General features: G+C 46.5%; 1 protein-coding gene across 10 annotated transcripts in view; it reads right to left on the bottom strand.

Annotated features, from left to right (window-relative positions):
• The window catches only part of LOC306807583 (6-phosphofructo-2-kinase/fructose-2,6-bisphosphatase 4), a 77,425-nt gene that overhangs the window by 27,360 nt on the left and 24,750 nt on the right, over window positions 1–25,315 (bottom strand). For 3 of the 10 annotated variants that reach the window (XM_079317299.1, XM_079317297.1, XM_079317300.1), the window contains exons 1-2: window positions 22,920–23,166; window positions 231–347 (exon numbers count right to left, since the gene is read on the bottom strand). In XM_079317299.1, the coding sequence (XP_079173425.1) occupies window positions 231–347; window positions 22,920–22,971 (169 nt within the window). In that variant the 5' untranslated portion in view covers window positions 22,972–23,166. Of the gene's footprint in view, window positions 1–230; window positions 348–7,369; window positions 7,454–7,547; window positions 7,724–12,213; window positions 12,297–22,919; window positions 23,167–25,315 lie in introns of those variants that run through there. The other 7 variants (XM_079317292.1, XM_079317294.1, XM_079317296.1 and 4 more) reach the window with 5 other exon arrangements.

Here is a 25,315-nt window from a genome sequence, read left to right as displayed (position 1 = left end):
GTTCATTCAGGTACCTGACGGAACAAGGAAGAAAAGGGACAGTCAACATAATTTGATTAATTAACACTTAAACAGCAATGTGCCTGTGTATGTTATTGCTTAAAAATACAAAGTAGGAGTATTAATTACTTTTAAGTAATCAAACTTAGCAACAAAATTACTGGAAATCACGTTTATAAATCACCTAAGGTTGTGCCCTGTCTTGATGCAAACAAAAGTAAACCCATCACCTTTCGTAGGCACTCCAATCCAATTTAAGTAGCGTGTCAGCTTCTTGGAGATGTAGGTTTTTCCTCTTGCTGGGAGACCCACCATGACAATCAGAGTAGGGCAATTGGTCATACATACTGGAACAGAAACACAGGAAACCTGGAATTACCAGGGGCATTCCCACAAAGCAAAGGCTGCTGCTGCAGTGGAAAACCCCTCTCATTTGGGTTTACCACAGAACAGTGAACCTGATCACCTTTCTTATGCTGAATTTTGGAAGGGCGAGTCAGTGCCAGTGCAATGATGGACAGGTGAAGTGTAGGCAGAAAGAAAGAAATCTGTGTATTTACACACAGAAACTATATTATAAAAAAGGAAACTGATGTCTTATGCTCCTATGTGCATGCATTGCAGTGCTTGCACTGAAAGAGAACATGAAGGTGTACAGTTTTTAAAACTATCTTAAGACAAGACTTACACACTGCTCAATCTTTTTTTGATTTTGAGCAAAATAAGCATTACAGATGCAGCTTAATACATTACAGTAAAACATGCTACTCATTACAGATTATTTCGCCTTTAGGCATAATTAACACTAAAATCTCTCTTGAGCACAGCTCATTTTGGCTGTTACTAAGAATAAGACACAAGTATTCTACACAATTAAGTACAATAATCTGATATAGATATATGTACACACTCTTAATCAAAGCCAGAGCATTTAATTTTTAAAAAACTCAACAGTGTAGGAAGCTGAAGGAATTGTATGTATAATCTCAAAACCCTGAGGCATTTCTTTTCAAATCACAAGTTTTTGAACATTGTAATGGCACAAAATTCAGGATACTTTGCATTAACCTATCACAGGTACAAGAAACTGCCTAAAAAGAAAGAAGATATTAAAGTCATGAAGATACCACCAGCTCCCTCCACCCTTTGTTTTTAAGGGAATTGATTTCTGTACAATCCACACGTGTATCAATTTCCTCAGTGCCTTGACAGAGAAGACATCAATTCACTCCCAAAGACCAAATCTCAGTGATTAGCTGTAAGACATAACTGAACTATTGTTCAAAGGACTGTGATTGCTCAAGATTTCCAGACTTTGGATTCCCAGAGTCCCAGTCCACAAAGTCATTTGCACAAATCTTGGTGCAGATAGTTCACGTAACAGATTTTTTTTTAAAAAAGAACAAGCAGATTAGCAAAAGCAGATGTGCTGTTTTAAAATGAACATTGAAAGACACAAAACGAAAAAATTTTAAATACACCACTTTTCATGAGGGAGAGGAGGTAAAATGGTACCCAACCTCAAATCCATGAAACAGTCAATTACTCCCTGTAATGAAAGCAAAGGAACTAAATACAAAGCAAAACAGATCCCATCCAAACATGACCAAGTCTCTGGAAGGACACTGATAAAAGTGAATTCCTCTGTGCAGAAGCCTATAAACAAGAAATGTAATATTTTCTTCTCCTCTTTGTCATAAGTTGAGGCTGAGAACCCCCTCTCCAAGAGGGTGAAGAAGTCTCTAGGGAAACAATAAAGTCTGTGGAGTGCCAAGAACAGAGTGTTTATTGAGCCTAACAGCCTTGCTTCCAGCTTTAAGGACAGTACAATAAAATATTGAGATGAGAGAACCCCCTGGGCCCCCACAAATTTTAAGAGAAGACATTTTTCTCCAAAGTCTGTTCACCTGAAACACCTAGTTCAAGTTTTGAACAATTTTTCAGTACAAGCAGTGAAGAGCTATAAAAGACAAACCAGAATTTGTACAAAAAGGCTCTGTACACAGCCCCAACTCCTTCTGCTGTGCAAGAAACTGTGCTATAACAGGCTTTTCTACCCATTCCAAGCAGAATTGAACAACTTTTTATTCTTAGACCACCTCCCTTTTTTCCTCCTTTTTCCACTGATGGGGTCAGCCATACAAATTTCCCTTCTCACAGAACATTTCTCTTTTGGTAACTCAATGATAAACCTGTACTGGAGTAAAACTAAAGGCTGGGAAGCTTCCATGGAGAGACCTGCAAAGCACTTAAAAGGCTGCTTCACTGATTATACCAAAACCAAACTTCTAAATGCAGTCCTACTGCCTGCATGGGTTTGTAATAGGTTTTCTAACCAAGCAGCAAACTAGATCAACACAACTACAACACACACAAGGGACATTCAGTGTGCCAATCTGCTACCACCTGTGTTTTTATATATATTTCCTCAAAGAAAGTACAAAAGCAGCAAAGCTGCCTTTATTAGAACCTCTTGTGTCCAGTTTAACAGGCACAACTCCCCTGTTATTCCAGTCATTCTGGTGGATAACCACAGAGCAGAAACCAAGAGAAATATCCCAATCAAACAAGTGGCAATCCTGCACTCACTAGGTGCCAGGCTGACCAAGAGTGCTTTTACTCTATAAAGATGCCCTGTCTTTGTAAGAAGGAACACCACTGAAGCCAATGATCCCAAATACTCTGCTTTTACAAAATGCCACAGCCCTGTAAACAATAGTACACAGGACATGGTACTACAGGATATGCCACTCCTCAGTGCCTGTCTTTAACAAGAGGGTGGCAGGTCATAGTCTAAAATTCAGGGCACTAAAAAAAATGTTTGGTGTTCTAGATTAACAGTCACCAGTGACTGCAGCCTCATACCACCTGCACAGGTGGCACTCAGTGACAAACACACCTGTGCATTGGCAAGTAGAAGCCAAAAGCACCTGTGCTGGCCAGAACAGCCCATTCACAGCTAAATGGCAGGACTAAAATTAAAAGCACACACAGCAACTATTTCACTTCTTCTGTACCTCAGTGTAGCATTCTCAACATACAGAGACTCAGCACAGCAGACTTTATTTCCTCCCTTATGATCCTGTGTAATTAACAAGGCTTATTTTTGTTCACTAGCTGAATAAAAACCTTAAGACCTGAATAAAATGGAAAATTCTGAGGATGTAACAAATATCCCCAAAAGTTAATTATCTTTCACTTCATCTAAACCACAGCTGTCTCAACAGAATATTGCCAACATTCATTGCAAGCAGGGAGGAATAGTCATTCCCACAAAGGTATTTTCAACATCAGTGTCTCATGGCTTACTTATCTTTCTTCAAGGGAAAATGTAAGTTTGACATGAGGAAGTAGGCTGATGAAAATAGCCAAACATACCACAAGTTACATATATGTAATTCCTGTTTTCCCAGAGGCACAGTGTTCAATTCCCCTTTTCACAGCAGCTCACCATCATTCAATTTATAGTGAAAAAATTCCCAGTGTGAGATATAGGTGTATGAGTTAGAGCCAAGGCAGACTCCAAAGGGCAGCTTTCTCTCCACTCCTTACCTACTGAATTGTCCAGTTTATCTCCAGAAATATCTCTACACAGCCAAGTGTCTAGAAAATAAACTAATTTTTCACTAATGCTGTGCATATGTAACTCCTGAGGGTTTCTGACAGCCCCAACCTGTGGATGTGCCATCAACACTAATTCTCTAAGAGGAACATAAGCACTCAGAACAGTAAAACAAAACTTACAGGTTGTGCACCATCATTTGCTAAAGATGCTCTAAGGCTTTAGTTAGATTTTTTTCTTTAAAACACATTCTTGTGATATATGCATTTAAGAGTGCACGTTTATAAACAGCATTGGCCAAGAGAGGGAACACGGAAAAAACACACCCAAAATACCAATCAGTGAGGGAAAATGGCCAAGTGAGGAAATGCTGCAGCTGAAGCAAAGTCATTATCCCAGTTTAAGATTTCTTCAATATTATAACAAGACAGCAAGTTGCAGCTCGAGAGTAAAATTATGACTGCCTACCCTTCTAAGGTTTAAGACAGTCAAGGAAAAAGAAACTGCATGCTTATTTCTTGTCTCTTAGACTCTATTGTGAAATAATGCAAATGCAAAAGAAGGTTGTGAAACCAAATTGGGACATGGAACAATCTAGATCAGCTGTGCTGCAATTCATCAGCCCTCAAAACTCTCTTGGATCTTGTGAAATCAGAGTCAAGAGTTTGTATTTTCCGGCTTCACTTACTACCAGACAAATTACCAGCTGTCCTTTCCTTTGACCCAGAATTAGATTTTGGGTTTTCCTTAAATGTGTTAAGAACAGATGTTTTTTGTATCAAGCTGTTACTGTTAGAGATCTGAAGTTTACAAAGTGTTCTTGCAGTTTCTATGGCCTTTAGTTCAAGGCCTGTTCTCCAAAAATCCTGCACTATTTAGAGGCTCACACAGAAATATCTGACTTTAAGCCAACACAACCTCCCTTCCAATTAAGGCTAGGCCTACATGTTTTACCCATCACTTATCTGAGTTAACCATTGCTAACCCATCATATCCTTTTGATCAGTGATGACAACCAGTCTCCCTTCTTTGCATCCCAAGGGGATGAATTCCCCATCCTGCTGTTCTTCCTGAAAAGCATCTGCTCCTACACCTGAAGAACTCCATTATCTACTAATCTGCCTCTCCTCTTCTTGTCCAAACCACCAGTTTTTAACATCACCTTGGTACAAGGGATTAAGAATTCACATCTGTTCCCTGGCCAGCCTTGTGCCACCATCTGTTCCAAGCCACTCTATCATTCACTTCCTCAGGGTCACCTTTTGCTTCCTACAGCTTTGATGCCAACAGCAACAACCCCATCACACATCCTGCTCCTCAGGCACCATCCTCACCTCATTCAATCTCCTATTTTCAGTTCCTAGAATTAGGAGCATAAATACACACAAGCAGCACGTGCTCAAAGGGTAGAATTTTTAGAGCAGAGATAAAACTTTTTTTTAATGTACATTTTTACTCTTGTAACAACAGCAAATGACCATTATTAGAATGACCAAAATCTAGCAGCTCTAGGGAAACAAAGCATTTATCTGTAGTGGGGGGGGAAATGTTTAACCACAGGAAGTTCACTATTTATCTCTCACTATAAACATCCTCTGCTGGCCTCCCCAAACAACTTTCACTGGGGCCTACTTGGCTATTTGTTTTTTTATGTCCATGTTTTACAGCCCACTGCTTCATTGAGAGGTTAAAGCAATGTGAACATCCAATGCCAGAACAGCTTTAATTCAACTTATTCACAGACAAAACTTTTCACAAGTGACCGCAAAAGGCAAGTCAGAGCCATTAATAACAATATAATAACAATAACATCCAGTGCCTTCAGGTGTGACTTTGGAAGGTCACACCAGAACAGTTACCTCAGGTGCACTTGTGCCACCAGCTGTAAAAGCTGCCTGCTCAGTAAGCTACAAACAGATACAACTCCTCCTTGGAGACCTTGTACTGCACAAACTGAAAGAACTGGCTCTTCAAAGCCCTGTGACAGCTAAACCCAGGCACAGATCAACAGATTTCTACTTCCCAAGACAACTGTAGCTGCTACAACTTTTAGGAAATCACACTGGAAACAGCTAACACAGGGAAGTTCTTCTGTAGACAAATCTGGCAAGTCCTCAACTGGAAGTGTGTACAATTCTGCTCACCCACCTTCTAGAAGGATAAAGACTAAAGGTAGTGCAGATAAAGGTCGGCAGCATGAAGAAGAAAATTTAAAAAAAAAACCACCAACCACAGGAGGCCAAAAGAGTTCATGTTGTTTGGCCAAGAAACTCAGAACACAGAGAGACCAACTTCACTTTTCCCACTGCAAAGCTACACTTGAGGACAAGAAACCACTTCCACCTTGAGCTGGTATTTTTGGAACAGTAACATCTGACACAGCTACCTGAAGCAGTAAAGAACTAGAATTACTCTGCCCAACACAGCCCCAAAATACCCATCTGGGCAGTCCTTTGAGCTGCCACAGCACAGCTACAGCACCCACAGGTCAAATATCCTCACCAGAACACTGGGCAACAAAAGATACATGGAAATCTCAGAGAAAAGGAGTCTGCAACACCCTTCCATGGGAAAAATTATGAAGTGTTCCCAGTTTGCTGAAACAAGATAGACGGATTTATCAAGAAAGAGTAACTTCTGCTCCTTTGTTCATAGTTCTTACATATCACAAATGACTGCAGACTTTTTATGGTAGGGCTGTAAAAGGATTAAAAAAAAAAAAAAGGAACCTCTTCTTCTAGCAAAAATTTTTTTTTCATTTATAAGGGTCTTAGGCATTAAAAAACAAAAAACCCCACAGGCATGTGAAATATTTTTTAATTTCTAGTTAAGCGAAGGTAAATAATTCTGCCAAGAAGACAATGCAAAGACAATCATCAAATTACACATGACTCACATGCAATTTTGTTCTTGGGTTTGGAGAATTTTTTTGTAAAACAATATCTGTGTCAGAGCTACAACAGATATTACTCTGTTTGGAAAAGAGATGCCACATTAAGGCTAAAATGAAGCAGTCTTCTTAGCATGTTTATAAAGCACTTATACACATTTTCTGATCCTCTTCTTATTTCAGCATTCATCTCAACCTACCATGGTTCAGATGCTTCCGTAATTCAGTTCTCACAGAAAAACACTCCTGTCTGCTTGCCCAGCACACAACAGAGTGAGGGGTGGTTTGGGTTTTGTGTTTGGCTTTTTTTGGTCTTTGTTTGGGTTTTTTTGGGGGGGTGGTTGCTTGTTGGTTTTGGTTTGGTGTTTTTTTTTTTTTGGCGGGGGGAGGGAGAAGTGTTCGGTTTTCTTTTTTAACAGGGACTGGACCAAAGCATGAGCAGAGAGAGCCAACAAGACTGCAGCCCATGGACTCCTGCCACACCGGCAGAGCCTCAGCTCTGTCAGCACAGCCTCTCTGCATGACAAATACAAACAATTCTACACGACAAAGCCCCTTTTGTCTGCAAAACTGCCGTGTACCGGACCTCGGTTACTTAAGGAAGAGGGGGGAAAAAACCTGTAATGCAAAGTTTGTTAATGAACTATGGTTTACAAACGCCACAGCCAAAGGCTCAGGAGGCTGATGACTTGGTTGGCTGCACCTCAAAATATGGGAAGTCATTAACTCATAGAACAGATGGGCTGATACAGCACTGGCCTTAAAGGAAAAAAAAAAAATATACGAAACCCACAAAGGAACACAACAACCAAAACAAGAACACTGTGACATTTTTAGGCCTCTCTCCGAGACGAATATACTGAATATAAACCCTCCCCGACACCGGCACGCCTAATAAATAAAAAACCCAAACAAACCCGCAAAACCCAACAAAAGCAACGAGCGAACACATCCATCCCAGCTCAGTTTCCCTGCCTTCCGCTGGGCACAGGGCCAGCAGCTCGGGGGCTCGACCCCTCCCGGGGAGCCAACCCGCAGCCCCGCGGTGACCGACCCCAAGCGCCGGGGCCGGGCCGCCCCCCGCCCGCCGCTCACCGCCGCGCTGCGCGCTGTGCCCCGCGGGCAGCCCGTTATCGTAGGGCTCCCACGTCTTCTGCAGAGGGTTCTGCGTGAGCTCCCGCGCCGCCGGGGCCGGGACCGGTGCCGGTGCCGCCGCCATCCTCGGCCGCTCCCGGCTCCCACCGCAGCGCAGCGGCGGCGGGCGGGGCGCGCCGGGGCCGCCCCCGGGGCAGGGCCGGCGGGGGAAGCCGCAGCCCCGGCACGGGGAAGGGTCCCGGGGCCGCCCCCGGGGGAAGCCGCAGCCCCGGCACGGGGAAGGGTCCCGGGGCCGCCCCCGGGGGAGGCTCAGGCCCCGGCAAGGCTCGTGCTGCGAGCAGGTGACTCCGCTCCGTGCTGCTGCTGCGCTGCTCTGGCTGCAGGGACACCACTGCTCTGAAAAGCCTTTTTTTTTTTTTTTTTTGTTAATATGGAACGCTCAGGGAGCGTGCAGTATGTTTTAAGTCATGCATTGAGTGATACGTTTTTCCAATTAAACTCTGTTTTGGCCTGAAGGCTACACTAATAGCAATGCAGGAAAACATAAACCATAGGTTTCCCATATCCCATTTGGCTCCCAAAAGAAACGCTGTTAACAAATGGCCCCGGGAAGCTGCAGTGGGAGCAATGGTTTGACTGAACACGACACCCAGCTGCCACCTTTCCACATCACCTTTATCAGCTTTACAACTTGGGGAAACCCACTTCATTAACTGGCCTGAGCAAAGCCCTAAAAAAGCTCAGTATACTTTCACATATATACACCTCTCTATATATTTTACAGAAAATAAATGCAACACATTGAAAATATGGTAGTGAAGTGCAATGCACGCTTCCATTATTAATCACTCCATTATTATGACACTAGCCTAAACACAAGTGAAGGCCAGTACATACTTTCTTTTTTAATACTAACCAGACTCTGATCACCTGAGGATTATTTTTAGTTTTTCTGTTCTATTACAAGCTAAAATGTACCTTTCTAAACAACAAAAAATCAGTTCTCAGAGGCATTTGGCAAGACACCTCTGGGAGAGTGACTACTGTTTTTCCAGAACCGTGTTTGTTTGACCAGCTTTTCCCTCTGCTCCAATTTATTTCCTTGTCTCCAAGGCTGATTAGAGTTTTCCACTGTCAGTGCCCTACACTGTATTTTTACCCAAGATTTTCTCCTGATTTTGTTTTGGGTCAATAGCTGATGTGAGGATGGGCAGAGGGGTGCAGGAGTTATATTGCAAGGGTCAGAAAACAAGGAGAAAAGAGAGGGAGGTTTTGAATGCTTAAAAGCTTCTTGGTTTCTTCTGTCAACTGTGTGTTTACTTCCAACAGTTACCCAAAGAGGTGTGAGCAGGAATAGCTCAATCTCTGTCCCAGTTTAGCCCAGAAGTCTGTCTCCTGTGCACACACACACTGTTCTAACACACAGAGGAGGGACTCCAGGGTAGAGTCCAGCAGCAGGATGTCCCCACCTCGCCCTCCTGTGATCACAGCAAGGCCAACACCAAGATCCTCCAGCTTCCCTAACAATGCCACCAGTAAAGCCAGGAGAGTCAACAATAGATGCAATATTAACAGAAAAAAGAGATTAACAGGAATGCGAATTTATAAACCACACTTCTCGGGTTTGTTTCACATACACTAGGTAGAAAACTTATTAAATCCTTCCAGCCTCTAGAAACATTCATACTTATTTTCTGCAAATCCACGAAGCCTGGTCACACACCTGCCTTGAGCCAAGAATCCTGACCTGAAGTTGTTCATACAAGAATAGTATTTTTCAGAAGTCTGTGAAGTGAATAACCACATTTCTAAGTCTCCTTGTCAAAGAGCCAGGCACAGGGACAGTTAATCCTCTTCTGCTCAGGCAGATTCAAACCAGTGGCACCTGCACAGAACTTCAGTTAAGGGTTTGTCCAGGTGTCTGTAGTAACATTAGAGGTGTTCAGAGACACCTGCTAGCCTTTGTTTTTGTGAGGCAAAGAGTTCAGCTTGGCTGATGACAAGCTTATGTCATTATGTTGTATTCAAGGGTTAGTTGTTTTGTGGTTTGTTTTTAAACCTCAGTGCAGTAATGAGCTATTTGATCAAGGACACAGAGAAAGCAAATACAGAAATCTCGTGCTACTCCCAAGGTCTCATTTCAAAACATGGTTTACAAGGGCACTACATTCACTTCCTGGGAAATGACAGGAGAGTTGCTCATTAGATTTCCAAGAAATGACAGAGATCACCTTCTCATTGTCATCAGCTGCTGTCTTAATGCAAAGGCTGGAGGAGCAGAGCTGATGCCTGTGGGTGAAGAGCTTTGTTTGCTACAGGGAAAACATGAACAAGCCTTTACTCCAGGGAAGACTTTTACACAAAGCATCTGCTCTCAGGGCCCTGGTGAGCAGAGAGCTTACCTGCTCTCCCCAGAGGCAAAACATCAGGGGGAAAGGCAGTCTTGGAAAATGAGCTGCAGCATGGAAATAACGTGCTTGGGCCAAGTGACAAAGTTACACTCACTCTCTAAACAACTGACTGACAACACAGGAAACTTGGGGTTTAATGCCAACAGCAAATGGCAATTATTTAGAGACAGGGAGAAATAAGAGAGTGAACCAAGGATTCTGCTTGATCCTACAGAAAGCCAACTTGTATCCGTGAACACGCTGTATCATATGGCAGCCGTATAATCCACGTTTCACAATACATGCAAGTAACTTCCATGTATCTCACTTCCCTAGTAAAGATATCACTTCTTAGTCTGACAATCCATAAAACATCCATAAACCACGCAACATCTCTTCCTGCCGTCCTTCCACCGTCTCTCTGGCAGCACACTTGGAACACGGAAAGAAGATTTTCCAGTCTCGCAGGCCCACGCCCTCAGCACCACAGAGCTCCCCACAAACCCACCACAGGCCCTGTGTGCGTCCGAGCGCCAGGGGGATCTGCGGCACCACAGCGAGACTCAGCGTTCCGGCAGCTCTCCCGCATGGCCGGGGGACACGCCGGGGACAGCCCGGGGACACTCCGGGGACACTCCGGGGGTACCGGGGACACCCCTCAGGCCCCCGCGGCTGCCGGGCCCGCCCGCGCCGCCAGGAGGCGCCATGGCCCCTCCGCACTGCACGGGCGCCCCCTGCTGGCTGCCGTGAGGGGACACAGCCCGGGGACACAGCGGGGACAGCGGGGACACAGCCCGGGGAGACACAGCCCGGGGAGACACAGCCCGGGGAGACACAGCCCGGGGAGACAGCGGGGACAGCGGGGACACAGCCCGGGGAGACACAGCCCGGGGACACAGCGGGGACAGCGGGGACACAGCCCGGGGAGACACAGCCCGGGGAGACACAGCCCGGGGAGACAGCGGGGACAGCGGGGACACAGCCCGGGGAGACAGCGGGGACAGCGGGGACACACAGCCCGGGGGGACAGCGGGGACACAGCCCGGGGAGACACAGCCCGGGGACACAGCGGGGACAGCGGGGACAGCGGGGACACAGCCCGGGGACACAGCGGGGACAGCGGGGACACGCAGCGGGGACACACAGCCCGGGGGGACAGCGGGGACACACAGCGGGGACACGCAGCGGGGACACAGCCCGGGGGGACAGCGGGGACACACAACGGGGACACGCAGCCCGGGGGTGGACACACAGCAGGGACACGCAGCCCCCAGGGACACGCAGCGCTGTCCATCCCTGTGCTAAGAGCTGCTCCAAGCCGCCCGTGCCCAAACAGTTCTCCCGGAAAAATGAATTCCCTGTTACCCTTCAGAAAGGCATTGTCACAGCCGAGTGACACCGCGGTCGCCGTGCCAGGAGATAGCAAAGCTGCGCAGCACTAAAATACATCAGGACTTGCCTTTGAGGCACGCACGGTAGAGTCAGTAAAGCCCATCTACCAGCCCTGAGTTATTTCTTAACACAAATGAAAAAAAATATTGGGAGGAGTGAGGCCACACTCAGAACTAAATATCCCCATTTCTTTCTAGATACTAAACACCAACAAATTATATACCATCACTAATCTATGACTTCAATTTCTCTAAAGTAATTCTCCTTCCCATAAGCCTTGGGATATACTTTGCAATCCCACATTCTTAGCTACCTACTTTGACAAAACCCACAGTCCCCGACCTCTACACACACAGCTGGCAATAATCAGCTGGGAAAAACCTAAATCCAAACCCTCTCTATTGCAGGCTGCTGCTCCAGCTCAAAGTGACAAACAGGAACTAGTTTAAACGATCCCATCTTAAGATTGGCATCTGCATTTTCTACATCTGGCAATAATGAGAGGAGAAATCAGAGTTTAAGTTCTTATTCCCAGTTAAGAAGGTGCAGAGACAAGGCTGTGAGGCTCCCCACTCCAGAAGACATCACCCCTAGCACAGCACCAGTTTTGTTTCAGACTTTGCAATGATCATTACATATGGCTGTTATTCAAGAAATACAGACACACACCAGCACAGCCTTCAGCCACACACATATTTTACATATCCAGCTTTGACACCCATCCAAAGTTCCCCAGTTTCACACGGATTGGTTGGCTCAGCTAACAGGCAGCCTGCTACACTGCAGCACAGTGTTTGTATAAAGCAGACAGGATAATTCCTGTTGAACTTACAACTGATTCTCTTTCACTGGAAAGAAAGTAACAAAAAATATTTCAAATGTACCTTCAGCAGGCTGGTGGCAGTCCTTCATTGGCCAAAATCTATGCAGCTGGAAGCATCACTCCAGGACAGCAGCTATCTAATTTATACAAGGCTGTTACAACACTGCAAGCCAATGAGAGGAGTCAGTGACCAAACACACAGCTATGCTTCATCCTTTCTGTCCACAAGCAACAACAGTCCAGCATTTCAAAACTGGGTTTCAGGTGGAAAGGGAGAGATTTCTCCCCACTCAGCTGATACGAGGCACATTGCTGATGGGTTTTTTACACAGTATTTGTTGGGGTGCTCTTACATGGTGAAAAGAGTTGTAAATGCACCCAGTTTCTGCTATAATGACCAAAGCTACTGCAGAGCAGCTGGGACACTTGGCCTGTTGTGCCACATCCCTTATTACCCTAAGACCTTAGCAGGGAACAGATTGCTCTCTCCTCCAGGTAATTCCCATATTCCTGAAGTGCAGATCAAGCCTGGCAGGTTTTTCCTCCCTGTGCAAGAGAAGTCCCTATCAACCTGCCTGAAACACAGTGCTCTTCTGCTCAGTATGTTGTGACCCCTGTAAGCCAGGCACTAACCCAGCCTTGCCATTCAATTGCCAAAAGGAAACCCACAGATGAAAGAAGCTGCACCAAAAAATGCACCTCTCTTCCTGAGCTCCTGATGATAGCACAGAGTATGCCTTGGGAGCAGTCATCCTCCACAAGAGATCCCTCAGGAGCTAAAAGCTCCTCACAGAGCTTCCCACAGAGAACAAAGCTCTTTCCCACTCAGAGCTTGGCAAGCACAAGGAGCAATCAGGGCAGAGAGGAGCAGTGCTGGGTGAGCACAGTGACGCAGGCTGACTCACACCTCAGTGCAGGATCTCAGGATATTTGTTACATCAGCTTCTTAAATGAAGACTTCCCATCTCATCAAGGCTGCCTATGGTTCTCTCCTCAACCCAAAGTGCCATCCTCCTTTTTGTTTTCCCACAGTCTAATGTCCCAGCAGCCGACCCAGCAAAAATGACCAATAGCCCACTAAGTTCCCAGAAATTTCAAGCATTCCACGTGACAGGTTCAGCAGGTTCCCCAGACCATCTCCACAGGTCCTTCCATTTGGGACTTGATTCCAAACCAACTGAAATCACAGGGGCCAGGCCTTGTGATACACAGCCCTAGCACTTCCTTCGTTTCTTCTGAGCAACAGTTCAGTTTTATTAGTGGCACCATCCACTCCATATCTTATTTCCTATCACTGCCTAAAGGGAAAATGTTCCAGTTGTCTTGGAGTAGACTGCTACCCCAAAGACAAGCAAAAAGCCATTAAGAACTCAGAAGTAAAACAAGAATCTGCCCTCAGCAAGACACACCTTCAGAAATTACTTTGTAAGTGTTCATTTTACTACCAGACTTCATGGCTACAGATCAATCTATCAAAGAGATTGATAACAAATACCCAGATGTAATCATGCTTTAGATGAGAATAAACTACTGCTAAGGACAGGAAAATTCTTCAGTGCTAACTGAGGAATAGATTTAAACAACACCCAAGATCATACACAGACAAAGCCATATAAATACAGATACTAAAGAGACTCCTTGAGTTGAAACAAAATATTCCTTAGCATAGATAAGGAAAATAACTCATCCAAAGAGAAAATGTTCATGTCAAGTAAATCAGCAAGAAAACAAGTCCTATCTATTCCAACAACCATCAGCATGTCTGATACAAGGGAAGATCTGACAGGGTTCAGGCACTCAGGAGCCTCACACCACACTTATTTACCTGGAGAGACAGATGATTCCCACAGCAATTTGCATTTATGGTATTTTCCTCATTGTCTACTGCAACATCATCAGAGTTATTCACAGTGCATGCAAAGCAAGGAGGTATCCCTGAGAGCAGTGCTCATATGTGGCTGGATTCCAGCATGGTTGTGTTTTCCAGACCATGACAACCCAACCATAAGGAAACAAGCACCAGCCACACAAAGATTTTACTTTAAGAACTGCACCAATACGCTCTTGGATTGCTTTCTACAGAACTCACTCCTTGCATTGCAGGAATATAAACTGTATCAGGGGAGATACAGCTTACAGCAAAACATCATCTCACCAACACAAGGGCTGCATGAAAACCCCAGAGCAAACACAGACTCACAGACACAGCAGTATCAACTAAAAAAATATACACCTTGCCACACTGTCACTGTCTTCTTTGTTATTTTTATGTGAACCATTCCTCAAGGCATGGTCACTCCGAGTAGTTTCCTTTTTTCTAAGTATATAAATATGTTAATCTAGATGTTTATCACATTTCAGAAGAAATAACTGATCTCTTTCAAATGTGGGAGAAATTTAATGTCTGGAGATAAACCCTTTTGATGAGATGCTGCTGTTTTCACACAAGGAAGTTTCCTGTGTTAAGTCTGGCATTAAGGGTAGATTTAAGGCTAGCCTGCATTAATTCTGTTTGTTAAATCTGAAGGACGAATCACTAAATCTTTACACCTTCAGTCCAGGCAATCTTCTCCTATCTTTACCTCAGAGAGAACACTGAAATTATTTCCCTGAAAAACAGGCAAGATCCTCAAGTTGTGCTTCCAGGTATTGCTTAAAACTATTCCCATCATCACAAAGTTGAGCAACATTTTAAATCTTCCTGTTATGATGCAACATAAAAGAAAGATTGCACCCATTATTCACGTTTTCTGAGTGCAACCCAGTGCTTAAAAGCCCTTTGTAGATAAACCCTCCTGCTGTACACCAGGGACTCCAAACTATTTACATGAGGGGGTTTGTGCTTGTAAGAAGTGCAGAAAGAGTACAATAAAACACACAGCATTTGCACAAATTGCCTATTTACATTCACATGTCCAGGTGTCAATTGAAAACCCCAAGTGTCCAGGATGGCAAGTGCAGAGAGGAGAGTCATTCCTGCACATTGCTCTGGTGGAACCTGATGTTGTTACTACAGCACCAGCACGAAGAGCCTGGCACAGCCCTGATGGTGGGGACACCTGGGACACTCCCCACCTCCCTGGAAGGGTGACACAGCAGCAGGTCCACTCAGTCACCTGACAGCCGTGATTTAACCCTGGAAAACAAAGGCTGGATCAACCTGTGGGATTTGAAAGAGAAGGGAAAGCAAAAACACAGCTGCATCCATGGGGAGGTGTGTCACTGTGCCTCCTGAATCTGCTTACCAGCAACCTGTGCTCAGCAGTCTGAAAGTGCCTCTGTCACCCCCAAGCTCTCTATTCCTTTTCAATCACCAGGCACGTTAGAAAACCTCTCCAGTTCAGAGTTTGAGTTTGCAGGTATGAGTAGTAATGTAATTAAAGGGAGCACAAGGAAAGGACTGACAGTTTTAAGTACAACAGACAGCCCTTATTCAGGCTGACAGACTTATGAATTATGCTCAGCTACTTTTATATTAGATATTTGAACATTTCTGGTGTATACACATCTTTTCTCCTGTCACTCAGCTGGATGCTACGAATCCCACTTGCTTATAACAGTAGTCTAGGCTGCTAAATAAAAAAAAAAAAAGATAAAACAAGGGCAGCTGCCTTCTCAGAGTAGAACTAAAACACTTCATGCCATCTTTAAAACCAAGTGCTATCAAATGGCTTCAGAAGTACAATTCCACGAGAGCTGTCACTTCAAAGGAAAACATCTGTAAAAACTTACTTTATGCGTTAGGGAAGTTGTCTGATGAGATGAAAAAGGAGAATATACTGACAACAAAGAGTACACAGAATTTGCATGCGATTCAAATGCATGAAGTACACCTAATTAATTTTTAAAAAATCTTGAAAGCTTGGGACAGAGCTACCTATGAGATGGCAGCACTTTAAAAGACAAGATAAGAGAGCTTGGGAAGCACCACCCAGGGTTTGGGGAGTGAAATACTGAATGACTGATTGGGAACTCAAGGGGAAAAAGGCAAGGAGGAAAAAACAGGCACTGGGCTGGGTGACAAACCCTTGGAAGTATAGAGTGGGTCTGTGAGTCATCAGCACTTAATAGAGACTGAAGCCATGTGAACACCTGGAAAAGGGCACAGGGAAACAAGAGCAAGACAAGGTCAAACCGTGGGAGGAGGAGGAAGTGCTGGACCAGGATGGGGGAAGAACATCACCAAAGAAAGAAAAACTCATTGGAAGTGCAGAGAGATCGTGCAGAATAGGAACAAAACAGGGTCTGCAAACATTTCAGTGGCATAAATAACATGTAAATAGAGAGAACACCCAAAGCAGGCTTGGGACAGGAGAGGCTAAGGGAGAGGGTAGGTAAAACCTCACCTTGTAAGAGGAGCTTGACCTCACTGAGAACCAGAAAAATTTTTAAAAGGGGGACAGGAGCTAAAGGTCCAACAGAGGATAGTCCAGCCTGCCTTACAGAACAGGTCACTGAGGAAAAGGCCATGGCAATGGAAGCAAGAGCAAAGAGTAGTGTGCCCAAAGTCCTCTCAGTTACACTTGGGCCCCTGCACGTCCCACAGGCAACAGAAAAGCAGGTTTTGTGAAAGTGAAGAAGAAATCCATCTGGAAAAGCAGCGTGGAAAACTGACACTGACACAAGGAGGAAAACAACTCACAGCATATGCGACGCCAGCTGCTGCTGCAAATATTCTTAAGCTCTGTGAAAAAGGAGGGTATTCATCCAAATAAAAATACAAGCAAACCAGAGCAAAGCTTCTCAGAAGCCACCAGTGACAGAATTTATAATAAAAGCAAAAATTCATCTTAATTTGGCAAACTACAATGAAGTCAGGTAGTCTAAAACAGCACCAAAGGGGAAAAAAATGCAGGCCAGACACTCAGATCTAAATCACAGTGAATCTCAGTATTCAGAGCCCCCAGGGCAGATTTCTCATTTTCTGTGCATTTTGCAAGTAGATCTAGATGGCTTATCAGCTTCCTGAGACTAACAGGATCAATGTGCAAATGAGGAAGCTTAATAAGAGTAATAACATTATGACAGCCAAAATAATCAAATTTACAGAATGCAGACAAGCTAAACAGCATGCTGCATGCTAAACTCTTGCAAGGGAAAACATTCACCAAGTGAATGTCCAGCACAATAACAGTAATGAAGCCTTCTCTTTAAAACAAGCAACAAAAAAAAACAGCCCACCTGAATTCTCTTTATATTTTGAAAAAATAACTTTGGTTGAGCACAAGTCTGTCCCTAGAGAAAATACAAAAAACTGTTTAGGTGCACAGAAGGCAATACTCCATCACACACGGCATAAGGGACAGCCTTTGGCAACAGAACGTGCAAAAACACATTCCAAAATTTAAATATCAATTGAAAGCCAAAAAGGATACAAAAATAGAAAACAAAGCAAGGGAATCAGAAGCAAATGAGCACACCAGCCCTCACACTCACCACCTCCAGTGAAACACCAGCTGTCCAGGACTGCTGGCTCCAGACACCCCACCCTGCCTGGTCTGTGCCTGAGGGTCCCCCCCTCACCACCAGGGACATCTGAACCTTCCTTCACACAGGACAGAGGGTTCAGAAACTTCAGTCTTCCACATTTCAATGGAAACTGGCTAGCAGGAGTGAAGAGGTGCTCTACCAATGCTCCCAGGACACACAGTGCCTTGAGCTGGTCCCACGAGACTGACACCAGACCAGCCCAAACCCCTGGAACTGGCCCAGCCTGGGGAAGAAAAATCAGTTAAAGCCCCAAATCAGTGGCAGACCTTTCTTCCAGAACTGCTTCGATTTTTACCTCCTCTACTCTAATCCCCAAATGCAGCATTTTTCAATGAAAAATAAAGAAGAATCTGCAAGATTGATCTCCCACCAAAAATGAGTAATGACTTCAGCAGTAACAGGGCTGCTCCCCCTCCTCCTTTGCCCCATCAGTCCACCTCTCACAAGCCATCGACATTTTTTAATTGCAAGAGGTCATGAACCCCTGAAATCTCCTCATTGTTTTGGGAAAACCAGTTACACATGGGTAGCAGGAAAAAAATACAAAGCTCTTTTTTTTCCCTTCCTTAATGCAGAAGGTAAATGCTGCACAGCTCAAAGATATCAACAGGGTTCTCATTAACAACAAATGCTGCTTGTTATTAACCAACATCAATTAGATTTCCCGGGATATATGATGATAAAAGGAAGCTTAAAAGGAAGGAAAAACCAGCCTTGGATACAAAGAGTGTCAGTGATCACTGGTCAGAAGCAGTTTCAGATGCATTAAAACCACTCATGGTGGTTGTGCTCCTTAAGTCAAAACAGGGGGTGCAGTCATACAGAAGCTTTTAGAGATAACAAACCACCAAAATATTTTGGTTTTGCATGTTTTGATTTAAACTATCCACTGGCAAACTGTGCCTAACCCAGACATGAGGATTTCTTGCTGCTTAGGGAAACCTCCCCATTTAGGCACCTAAACCACGCAGGATCAAACCATCTCAGGCTGAGACAGCTCACCAAGCGTGCTGCTGTCTGCACATGCAGAGATCTGACACGTGGGAACCCACTGCCAGAAAAGCAGCACCACCAGTGGCTTTTCCCAGTGAGGCAGGAATAGCACAAGAGCACATCCAAGCCATTTTTAGGTGTCCCTCTGGTGACAGGCACCAAGCTGGCAGCAGATCCGTGGCTGGTGGGAGTGGTGGAACTCTGGCTTGGAGCAGAGCTCTGCCAGAGCCTGGATCACACAGCTCCCCTGGCAGTGCCCAGGGCCAAGGCTCAACATGTGCAAAGCCAGCTCCACACAAAGGCTGTGATGGAAACAGAAGAGAATTCTTTAAAAATAAGTATTCAGGAAGGAGTTCAGGCAACTGTAGCTCACCTTCAGAGTCAAAAAGAGAGGCAAGAACTTGAAACCCTTTATTTACCTTTTCTTAAGAATCTCTTCCTACACTTTTCTACTCATGCATTGCCTGTAAACAATATACTGAATACATATACTGAATCACCTGGAAACAAATGCCATACAGGCATTTCAGACATCCTAGCGCAGAAATTACAGCTCTAAATTCCATGTTTCAATGTAACAGGCACATTATTTCTACAAGGGCACTCCTGACAAATCCATCCCATTTTATTAATAAAACATTTGCAAAACATCTTTTTTATTCATCACATGGATACAAGTCAGTTGCAATTAAGAGACTCATCATTGTATTCATGGCAGCTCAGAGCTTGAGGGCTTCAGGATTAATTCCAGTGCATTACTTCAGACCCTTAAATGTTGAGAACACCAACACCCAGGAGAATCTCTCATTCAGCAGCTTCTCAAATGGGAGATAAGTTTGGCAGAATCAAAACACAACCCTAAAGGCACTTAAAACTGCACTGTTGTAATAGCACGGGTAAGTTGACACATTTTGTACAAAAAAAAATCCCAAGTATTTCTTCTCTTTGCACAGACACAAATTCACAGCTCAGCATATCAGAATGGTTTTGGAGAAGAGAAGGCTCTGGGAGATGTCACAGCAACTTCCAGTGCCTAAAGGGGCTCCAGGAGAGCAGCAGAGTGCCTTTTGACAGGAGCACAGAGTGGCAGGACAAGGGGGGGAATGGCTTTAAACTACAGAGGGCAGGGCTAGATGGGACATTAGGAATAAATTCATCCCCATGAGGGTGGTGAGTTCCTGGCACAGGCTGCCCAGAGAAGCTGTGGCTGCCCCATCCCTGGAAATGTCCAGGTGGGATGGGGCCCTGGGGCAGTGCAAGGTGCCCCTGCTCACAGCAGGGATGGGATGAACTTTAAGGTCCCTTCCAACCCAAACCACCCTGTGATTTTACTTCACCAGGCCAGCACCTCATCAGGCAACAGGTTCAGTATGTCTGGAGATTGGGATTCATAATCAGTGAGTGTTTACAATAGTCAGGGCCAGGTTCTGGCAGGCACCCAGGAACAAGCCTGGTTTATAAGGCACCCTGGCCCCACGCTGGAACCCTGTCAGAGCACCCCAGGCAGTGCTGCCCTGACACTGCCCCTCTGCAGGACCAAACTGTGCCCAAAACCAACCAACACTGCTGGAAATAACAACCTGTGCAAGCAACGTGGGCTCTCTGCTGCTGCTGGTAAAGATCTAGTGGAATCAACCTAAATTACTTAATTTTAGATGCTGGAGAGCACAACTAGACAGACTAGGGAGTTTGGAATTGATTATTCTTTTTACTCCCTTTTACAATTTAATTACTTAACCACTTATGGTCTCAGACACCAAAAGCCAAGCACTTTCCCTATGAGAAAAGGTTAACAGACTAATTATTTCCCTTATAATGGGATAAAATGGCTTTTGGGGAAAACCAGTGCAGACCCAAGGAACCCTGCACTTCTCAGGCTCACAGCTGGTATCTCCTCACTTGTACTTTGGGAATTTTTAACATTTCTACTACACTAGCCTTGTGACTCTTCCCAAGAAGTCCCACCCAGGGTGTGGGGCCACAAACTTACACCATATTCAACAAATGAAAGCAAATAAAAAAAGAGAAACAGAACAAAACATGTGGAGTGGGAAGGTGGAAATACTCCACTAGGTAATTTCTTACAGAAAAAGGTGAAAGCATTCCCCAACTACATGAACTCTTCCAGCAATTCACGTGTAAGATTTACATTTATCTCAAGGGAAAATCTGTGGGCATCACAGGCAGAGGCTAAGCCCCAAGGAAACCATGAAGTCCAATGAGCCATTCAGAACACATCCGTAGTGCTTCACCAGCAATTAAACACTGTCCACAAGTTGGATTTACCAAATCTCTTACTCATAAGAGCAGAAAGAACATTGACGCAATCAAATTGAGAAAAATACTGGTGCAACCAAGCTGATTTTTTTTTTTAATTGGATGGATGATACATAAAAAAAATAAAGTGTACAATCACTCAATTCAACAACATCCTGCTACTGGAAAGGGTTGTATTTATAAATCAGTACATTTTCATAACAAAATGTCCTATTTCATAGTAGATCCTTCCTTCAAATGACCTCAAGAAAGTTCTGAAACCAAATCCTCCCCAAAATGCTCTCAGCTTTGGGTCCTCATCCTGCACAGCTATCCCTACATGAATGCTCTCATTAGATGATGCACTGATTTAAAAGGACTGGCATCTTATGTAAATGGATGTTATTGCCTTTAATTGCAGCCATAATTATGGGAGTGCCTCCGAACTGAGTAAGGTCACATTAAGCAAACTTCTTGGAAACTTTGCAAACTGCTCTGCAACACACTGGACGAGCACCAGGAGCTCCACAACGGGCATTTACTCAGTCCCATCTTCAGCTCTATGCAAAGCATTAGAAAACCAATCAACCCTATATGGGATTGCTGCAAGTTATAGTTGGTTTAGTGTGGTTTTGCCTCAAATGAATTAGTTTCTCTGGAATTTGCCAACATAAAAAGTTTCATTCGGAATAAACGTCTTTAAAGATTGAAAAATCTTAGAGAGTCTTCAAGTTTCTTCGGTATCAACGTCTTTATTTTTCCTCCTCACACCTCAAAGAGCCACACGAGCACCATGGAACCTGCTACAGAGCCAACAAGACAAGAGCAGCAAGAGCAGCATCCAATTCCCCTGGCACAGCCACCAAATCCCTGCTCGTGGGCAGGAGCAAAGGGGCAGTGAAGGGCTTTCAGTTCAGCCACAGAGCAATGGCCATCACCACGTTTCAGCTCCTAATCCCAGAGCTCTGAAACGCCAACCTCACTGCAATCCCTTTCCATGGCCTGGGCTGGAGGCAGGCAGCTGCCTGCTGTAAGGTGGCAGAACCAAAGCGATGGCTGTAAACAAGAGCAAGGCTGTGACTCAGCGGGCAGGAGCCGCAGCCACCCTGCAGCCGGTGACAACAGGCGACACCCAGCCCAGTGTGGCACCAGCAGCGCAGGGTCCCGGTCCCGTTACAGGGACCCCTCATGCCACATCCAGCCCTGCCTCTCCATCCTGCCCCGCGGCAGCACCGCCGGCTCATCTTCCAGCCTACACAACGCGATTTTCCTAGAAAGTGGGGAAATGACACCCAAACGTGACCAGGGCTGAGGCAGGTTCTGAAGTTTTGGCGCACTCGCGTCACGGCTGCCACCCTGCATTACACAAAGTGCCTGGCAAACACGCCAGAGCTCGGTCCCCAGGAACAGCCAGCCCTTCCCAAGGAAGGCCCCAAACAAACCCCCAGCAGCCAAATCCCACGAAGGAAGATAAAAAAGGTGCAGATTATGCGCTTTTTATGGAGCTGCTCTTAGGAACACGGGAAGAAGAGCTAAGCAGATAGAAGAGTATTTGCTAAAGCACTGGTTTTACACCGCTCCTCGGCAAATGGAGAGCACCGAGGCTTGGAGGAGTCAGATGAAACCCGCCTTCCTACAGAAAATTAAAAAAAAAAAAAAAAAAAAAAAAAAAAGTCCATCACAGCAAAGCAATCTCCAAAAATAACTCGGCAAGCAAACAGCTGCTGGTACACTACGGCTCCCTCCTTCCACGCCACATCTCCCAACCTCCCTTCACCCGGGGGTGCTCCAGCAGAAGCCGCAATTCCCATTTTCCACCGGCCGAGCTTTCTGAGATGCCGGGCACCCTCACACCGCGGTGCAGCCGGGAGGGAAAACCCCGAGCAGGAGGAGAAGGAAAACACCACCTTCCCCTTTCCTGAACGCGCGGGGGTCTCTCGGGGCTGCCCGGGAGGGGAAGCCGGGGCGGGAGGGGCGCAGCGGCGGCGCAGCCCCGCTCGGAGGGGGCCGGGGCTCCGGGGGTCCTACCTCGGCAGCGCCGGCCCTGCGGGCAGCGGCCGCGGCGGCGGCAGCCCCACATCGGCGGCGGCTGGGCTGGGCTGGGCTCCGCTCCGGCGGAGGCGGGCACGGAGCGCGGGGACCCCGCGGAGCCGCCCGCGGAGTGCGGCCCGCGCGGGGCGGAGGGAGCGGCCGGGCAGGCCCCGCCCCGCCGGGAGCCCCGCTCCGCTCGGCCCCGCTCCGCCCCGCCGGGAGCCCCGCTCCGCTCGGCCCCGCTCCGCCCCACGCACCCGGCCGGGCCGGAGAGCTGTGCGGGGAGCGGAGCCTGAGCCTCTGCGGGCACCGCACCGCACCGCGGAACCACCGCATAACACCGCGGAGCCACAGCGCACCGCACACCGCACCGCGGAGCTACCGCACACCGCACAGCACCGCGGAGCTACCGCACACCGCACACCGCACCGCGGAGCTACCGCGCACCGCGCACCGCACCGCGGAGCTACCGCACACCGCACCGCACCGCGGAGCTACTGCGCACCGCCCCCTCCTCTGTCTACTCTCCAGGACTTCGTGTTCTGTTAGAACCAGCCGAAATTTAAAATAAACTAAAAATAAGTAAAAATCGAGTGGACGTGAGGGAGGTGGGATGGCTGTAGCTATTTTGGAGCGCTGAGTGTGAAGGCAGGGGATGGGGATGGGGATGGGGATGGGGATGGGGATGGGGATGGGGATGGGGATGGGGATGGGGATGGGGATGGGGATGGGGATGAGATGGGGATGGGGATGGGATGGGGATGGGGATGGGATGGGGATGGGGATGGGATGGGATGGGGATGGGGATGGGATGGGATGGGGATGGGGATGAGATGGGGATGGGATGAGATGGGATGGGATGGGATGGGATGGGGATGGGGATGGGGATGGGGATGGGGATGGGGATGGGGATGGGGATGGGGATGGGGATGGGGATGGGGATGGGGATGGGATGGGGATGGGGATGGGGATGGGGATGGGGATGGGGATGAGATGGGGATGGGATGGGGATGAGATGGGGATGGGGATGGGGATGGGATGGGGATGGGGATGGGGATGGGATGGGGATGGGGATGGGGATGGGGATGGGGATGGGGATGAGATGGGGATGGGATGGGGATGAGATGGGGAGGGGGATGGGGATGGGATGGGGAATGGGGATGGGATTGGGATGGGGATGGGGATGGGATGGGGATGAGATGGGGAGGGGGATGGGATGGGATGGGTAATGGGGATGGGATGGGGATGGGGATGGGATGGGGATGAGATGGGGAGGGGGATGGGATGGGATGGGGTCTGGTCTGCAGCCAGCTCTCAGCCGGGCTCGGGAGCACCTGCAGAGCCAGGGGTGACCCCAGCGCTGAGCCAGCCCCAGGCAGGGCTGGGATCCAGCTCCCAGGGAGCCAGACCGGTCCCAGGGGGAGGCAGAAGGGCAAACACAGCCTGTAGGTGTGCTCAGGGCACAGCCTGCTCTGGGCTGCCTTTGCCATACAGCATCCCCCACACACAAGCTCGAGCTTAATGACAAAAATCCTCTAGCTCTTTATACCCTCCTTGGGGTGATGCTGAAGCATGTTCGTTATTTTGTTCAGGTTAGGGCAGGTTGTTTTTGTGGTTGCCTTTCCTCACAGCTTTGTAATTTTGTTAGGCTGTCCCCCTGAGGCAGGCATGAACTAAATGGGTGTGTGGAGGAACTTCAGAGCTGTTATCTCAGTATGTGTCCTGCACTAGGGTGAGGAGCTGCAGAGGCAGCACTGTGCTCAGGAGTTATCTGACTTTTGTGCCTTTGGGCTGCACAGATACACAAACACGAGTTTGGGGAGGGGGAAAACACCACTGCAGAGGAGAGAGGGGCCAAACAGAAAATGAGGGAAGATTAAGGAAGCATCAGTCTAAAGCCACTTACTAGTGAAAAATAAAAATAATTTCCCTTTTAAGATGAAAATGGTCAACATAAGCAGTGGAGTTAAAAGTTTGTTTGTTTCTTTTGTGTAAAACTCACAAGACAATTTTCTTTACTTTGTCAGTCTGTCTTTACCTACACACCTCCATCCTGCTTCTCCAAGTGATATCAACTCTAAGTTTATTGTCTGGGCAGCTGGTTTCAGACTCCCCTGGCAGCAGAAGCATTGTAACTCTGCTGGCTCTGCCTGGGCATCACCTGACGCTTTAAAACTTTAGTTAATAAAGTACAACTTCTGAACTGCTTACAGAAGTTAAGCCACATGAAAGAAAGGGTGGTTTGTTGGTGTGGATTTTTTAGGCAGGGAGTATTTCATTCTTATCTCCAGGTGATGGTGCCTCCTGCAATGAGGAAACTCAGCAGCTGAGATCAGCAGGATTCCTGGTATCCCTTCAAGTGGTGACTCAGAGCAAGGACTGAGTTACTTTGG

This window comes from Erithacus rubecula (assembly GCF_903797595.1).
Source record: "Erithacus rubecula genome assembly, chromosome: 13".
NCBI classification, from domain to species: Eukaryota; Metazoa; Chordata; class Aves; order Passeriformes; family Muscicapidae; genus Erithacus; species Erithacus rubecula.
Note: the sequence above shows the minus strand (reverse complement) of the source record. Positions and strands in the feature narration are given on the sequence as shown.